Here is a 6,000-nt window from a genome sequence, read left to right as displayed (position 1 = left end):
ACAGGATTAGGCAATAACCAGAAGGTTGGAATTGCAACTTTCATAAACCTGAGATAACATGACCAATTATCAGAGATTGTGACAGATGTTATTCAAAGCAACATCATTGGGTGAATGCCCCATTACTTAGTCCGCACTCCTACAAAGATTAACTCTTTCCAAAGAGACCAAGCATTTTGAAGACACGACACTTTTTAAAAATAGTAATAAAAACGCACTCACACAAACACAAACTATTTCATGACTTTCCTGCTTTAATTTGAACTTATTTTCCTCATAAAAAATAATGTTTCAGGAAGATGAGATACTAAAGAGGTGCTTTGCTTTCTGAAAAATTTCAGCTTGGTCTTCTAAGTTCCTTCAGGGGTGCCGAATGATTTTGGGTGTGGTAGAAGAATTGTTGTAAAGGAACATTAAAAGAGTTATTCATCCTTGAATGGCAGACAAACCAACATCATTGGCATCCAAGTGTTTTTGCAAGTCTCCAAAAATAAGTTCCTTCTTGGAATTGTCTTGAATTCCAGATCCTTCTTGACTATTGCAGAAGAGTTTATGAAAAAAAAAAGTCACTCAGTGCATGTGATATGTCACCACACACTTGCCTCAGTGAAGTCACAAACAGTCCCTGCAGAGTGCCACCTGTCCCTTCTGGTAATCACGGCATGGGCAGAGGCGCTGGTACTTGGTATTGCATCCAGCACAGCTGAATAACAGATGATCCTTCTGAAGGTAGCATTCCCGGACATTTTCAGCCACAGCTGGATAAAGGTGATTCATCTCAGACTCTGTGCTATCACAAACAATGTTGAGCCTAGAAAGTGAAGGAAAGACTCAGTAAGAACTTTGTCATGGTAGAGTTAGCATGGCTCTTGAGATGTCATCTCCATGGAAGCAGTATTAAAGACCATTTAACACTTTACCTAGCAATAAACACAGGGTTATTAATGCAATTTAAAGCACAGAGAATGAGAACATACAGATATGCTCTCTTTGATGAGCATATCTGTGTGATGCATATTGTTTTAAGGGGTTATAATCTTATGCTTGTAGATATCTCCTGAAGGCCAAATTGAATGATGTTGGTAAATCCACAACTGGATGGATTAAAAAAAAAAAAAAACTCTACAGAGATTTCATTTGAACAGTGAGTTTTTACAATCAGTGTCACTGATATTTACACATATGCAAAACCAAACTGCTCTTAGCCCAGCAGAGAAAAGAGTTACATAAAAGACCTACTTTTAATTTCAGTGAGGAAAATAAGGAACAGAAGAATTTCATGGAGTCAAAGGGTTAAACTCTCTTCTAACCTGGTGAAATGTCTCTCAGAAAGTACATGGTATCATTGTGTTTGTTATTTTTTTCTTGAATGTTTCTTGTTCTTTGACAAAATTTGCTTTAATTGTGTGACCATATGTCCAGTTATCTCTCGATCTGTTTGTAGAACATCTCATGGCTAACCAGTAATGAAATGACACATAAATTTAAATTGGCAGCAAAAATGTTCTTGATCTAATTTATAGATGCTTAATTCACAGTCCTCCAATGGTGAGTCCCTCTAGATGTGCTGGACTTCAGCTTCCATCAATCTACCTAGCATTCTGGATGGAAATAATTGGCACTGTTTAGTTTAGTTTAGTTTTGTTTTATTAAATTTGTATACCGCCCTACTCCCGAAGGACTCAGGGTTGTGAACAGGCACAGGATAAAATACAGAATACAAAAGTTAAAAATAATTTAAAACCAAATTAAATAATATTGGCCCACAACAATTAAAATCCCAATAAATTTAAAACAAATTAAAATTTCAATTTAAAATTTAAAAGAAAGGGGAGAAAAAATTAGGCCAGGCCGGCTTGCTGGAATAAGAGGGTCTTAAGAGCACGGCGGAAGGTGCGCAGATCCGGGATCCTCCGTATCTCCGGGGGGAGCTTGTTCCAGATAGTGGGTGCTCCCACAAAGAAGGCCCTCCCCCTGGGGGCCGCCAGTCGACACTGCTTGGCTGATGGCACCCGGAGGAGACCCTCTCTATGAGAGTGTACCGGCTGGTGGGAGGCTATTTGTGGTAGTAGGCGTCCCGTAAATAACCAGGTCCTAAGCCATGGAGCGCTTTAAAGGTGGTAACCAAAACCTTGAAGCGCACACGGAAGACCACCGGGAGCCAGTGCAGCTCACACAGGAGAGGTGTTACACGGGAGCACCATGTTGCTCCCATAACCACCCGCGCGGCCGCACTCTGCGCCAGTTGGAGCCTCCGCGTGCTCCTCAAGGGGAGCCCCATGTAGAGAGCATTACAATAGTCCAGGCGGGAGGTGACGAGGGCATGAGTGACTGTGTGTAGGGAGTCCCGATCCAGAAAGGGACGCAACTGGCGGATCAGGCGAACCTGATGAAAAATCCTCCCGGTCACGGCCGTCAAGTGCTCTTCTAAAGACAGCCGTGAATCCAGGACACCCAAGTTGCGAGCCCTCTCCGTGGGGGCCAGCGATTCACCCCCAATAGTCAGCGATGACGTCAACTGACTATATTGGGACGTCGGAAACCACAGCCACTCGGTCTTGGATGGGTTGAGCCTGAGCCTGTTCCTCCCCATCCAGATCCACACGGCCTCCAAACACCGGGACATCACTTCAAGGGCATTGTTGGGGTGGTCTGGGGTGGAGATGTACAACTGAGTATCATCAGCGTACTGATGGAACTTCACCCCGAAACCACGGATGATCTCGCTCAGCGGCTTTACATAAATGTTGAACAGAAGGGGCGAGAGGACCGACCCTTGTGACAGCCCACATACGAGGGGCCTCGGGGACAACCTCTGCCCCCCTGCCTCTGTTGCCTGACATATCAGAAAAACCTTTGTTGGGAAAATCTAGATTAAAGTAATATGTGATAGATAATGCCAGCAACCATAAAGAGGCCAATGTAATGAATGTTCCCCAGAATCTGTACTTTACCTCATAGTAGGTGCTTTTCAAAGTAGTAATTGATTTTAAAAATAAACATTTCCATTCACTCTATCTCTATGAGTCTGAACAGCTTTTAGGCACAGATTCCTGATCCATGTTCTTCCAATCATAATCATAATGATCTTTTCAGAATTAATTTAAAAAAACAAGGATCCATTTTTTCCTTCCTCCTGATTTCTGTGGATACTCTGGGAATCCATAATATAGAAGATGATCGCAGCTGACTATACTATTAGCATCAAATAAGCAGAAAGGGATGCATGAATATACAAGGAGAGCAATGTTTTGAAAAAGCCATCAATATCCTATGTATTTATTACATTTATAACTCATCTTCCATTCAGGAGCTTCAGGCAGCATACAACCCTTTCCCGCCTCTTATTTTTCCTTACAGCTACAACCTAGCAGAGGGAGAGAAAGTGGTCCAAAGTCCTCCAATGAGCTTCTATTGCTGAGGGTGGTCCAGAAGCTGAGTCTATCTAGTCTAGTCCAATATCTTAACCTCTCATCATGCTGAGTCTCTAATAGTAATACTTGGTGTTTTCTCTCTGGACTTCGGTGAAAGTTACCAAGTAATATATCCTTAGCTGACAATTTGGAGCCATCTGGTTCTTTTAAAGTACAGCTTCCACAACTGTTTGTCATTGACTTGGCTGTCAAGGGTTGATGGGAACTGAAGTTCAGACTATCTGAAAGGTCCCATGTTGCAGCCTCTGTTCTAGCTTTGCTTTGCTACTCAGTAAATGGCCTGCCATCTCTTTAATAAACTATGATTTGAACTAGTGATTCTGAACTAGCAAGTTCTCTAAAATGGTTGAATTTTAAGAAGTTAAAAGAGCTTAGCAAGTCAAATCTGAACTCCGGCTCTTATTTATCTTATAAAAATGTCACTCGGACTCAAATTGCCGGCTTGGCCGCCGTGACAAAAATGATAATGCACCCATTTTAATTGTCCAGAGCTATGTATGGAGCTGGGTGGCAGATTTATGTTCTATTAAAATGTCAGTGCCTGTGTGTTCCAAATGCATGCTCACAGACAGAGGGATAAAAAGGGAAGGAGATGAGAAGAGAATAATGGTGCCTCAAAAACCCAGCATCTTATTTGTTTACTGTGTCTACTTTAGTGTGCAAAGGACACTAAACAAATGTCAGGGAGACATTGGGGGGGGGACCCCTTTTAAAGCAGGAAATGAACAGCTAAAGTCTCTGGACTATGAGAGAGGCTTGTGAGATCTATACTGTGCTCTACTGGCTGCAAACTGTGAGTCAGATGCAGCTAGAAGTAGATATGCACATGGCTCTAAGATAGAATGAAGGGATATGATTTCTTTAAACTGTTGCTGAAGCCAGAGAGCTATATTTGGAGTACCAGAACTGAACAGTTTTTTCCATAGAGAACTTATCCCTGGTTACTACAATAATTTTTCATGACATTAGAAAGGGGTTTCATTTTGTTGACATTGCCATGTTATTTTAGTACTTTTAGTAAATAACGTGGCAGCAAAAATATAAAACCACTGAAAAATGTGCCCATTAATTCAAGACTAACTTGAAGAGTTAAGAACTATGATGGCACAATGGTTAGAATGCAGTATTGCAGGCTAAATCTGCTGACTGTCAGCAGTTCAATCCTCACCAGCTCAAGGTTGATTCAGCCTTCCATCCTTCTGAGATAAAATGAGTACCCAGATTATTGGGGGCAATATTCTGACTCTGGAAACCACCTAGAGAGGGCTGTAAAACATCATGAAGCAGTATATAAATTTAAGCGATGTTGCCTATCCCTAAGCTAATTGGCTCAAGAGAGCAAAACAGCTTTTGAATTAGGGCAGATATGGAGAAACATTGTTTTAGAACTGTAGCTGAACTAACAGCATCAATAAGCATTTCCAACACTGAGAGAGGCTAAGAGTTGTAGTTCTGCCATATTTCAAATATTAGGGACTCCTTATTCCTGAAACAGGGACTGATATCTCCTACTTAGCCTTCCCCAAACTTTGGCTCCCTAGATATTTTGAGACAATCAATATTGATAGTTGCAGAATTCTGGGAGTGGTCATTTCAACAGATCTGAGAGGAAAAGATTGGAGAAGGACAGCATAAAACTTTGTGTAATGCTTCTTTCTTGGTATTATCAATTAAATATGGCAGAGTAATTAAAATATTAACATTTTATTTGTATTCAACAGATTCCCCTCCTCTACCACCATCACCCCAACAGAATTTCTACATCTCCCTATGAAACAAAGCCATCTGCAAATTTCAGTCTCAGGCATTACAGTGCAAGTTTTGAAACAGCAATCTAAAACTGTGAAAAGCTTAACACGCCACCCTCTTCAAATTTGCCATAAGATTCCATCTGGGATACAAAACATTAATTTTCAATAGTCTTGCCTAAATGTCAAAACTCAGCATCGGTACAGATCAGTAGTGGGTTCCACTTGCCTTCGCTACTGGTTCGGAATCGCGCGCGACACTTTTGCTCATGCGCAGAGCATCTAGGCGTCTGGGCGGGTGGGCGGAGCCTCCCACTGCAGTCACTACCGGTTTGCCTAAACCGGGGCGAACCGGTAGAAACCCACCACTGGTACAGATAATGGTAGCAAGCTGACCTTTACTGCTTCTCCCAAATCAACTTCCAAAGCCTGCATTGGGATTTTACATCTTTAAAGTTCGATAAAGAAGAGGAGAACTTCCTTGGTTGGGAGAATAAGGGGAAAACAAAAGAAAGCTTGCCAACTTACTGCTGGAATACTTCTTTTTTGTTCAGGAACTTGAAAAACTCAGGCTCACAGACTAAATTGTGCTGCTGACAAGTTCTGGTGCATGCTTGTCCAGTCTCAGATAGCCACACCTGCAGGGACTTGACTGGGGGCCAAGTTGGAAGATGGCTGCTGGTTATATTATGAGACCATACCAGGGCAGTTGAATTGGGTTGCAGGATGAAAGGAGTGAGAGAGCTTTGCATAGTCGGGCTGCTGGACTTGTCTGGTAGAGCAGCAGTAGCACAGAAATCCTATCCGATTGGGAGGGG

General features: G+C 42.1%; 1 protein-coding gene across 7 annotated transcripts in view; it reads right to left on the bottom strand.

The window, feature by feature from the left end:
• Nucleotides 1-234: 234 nt before the first annotated feature.
• The window catches only part of MGAT5B (alpha-1,6-mannosylglycoprotein 6-beta-N-acetylglucosaminyltransferase B), a 245,443-nt gene continuing 239,677 nt past the window's right edge, over nt 235-6,000 (bottom strand). For 6 of the 7 annotated variants that reach the window (XM_034408545.3, XM_034408547.3, XM_087887223.1 and 3 more), the window contains 2 exons: nt 5,711-5,982; nt 235-811 (listed from right to left, as the gene is read on the bottom strand). In XM_034408545.3, the coding sequence (XP_034264436.1) occupies nt 613-811; nt 5,711-5,982 (471 nt within the window). In that variant the 3' untranslated portion in view covers nt 235-612. The remainder of the gene's footprint in view (nt 812-5,710; nt 5,983-6,000) is intronic. The other variant, XM_087887222.1, reaches the window with a different exon arrangement.

The sequence above is a fragment of the Pantherophis guttatus genome, chromosome 2, assembly GCF_059756535.1.
Source record: "Pantherophis guttatus breed Tessera chromosome 2, ASM5975653v1, whole genome shotgun sequence".
Lineage (NCBI taxonomy): Eukaryota > Metazoa > Chordata > Lepidosauria > Squamata > Colubridae > Pantherophis > Pantherophis guttatus.
Note: the sequence above shows the minus strand (reverse complement) of the source record. Positions and strands in the feature narration are given on the sequence as shown.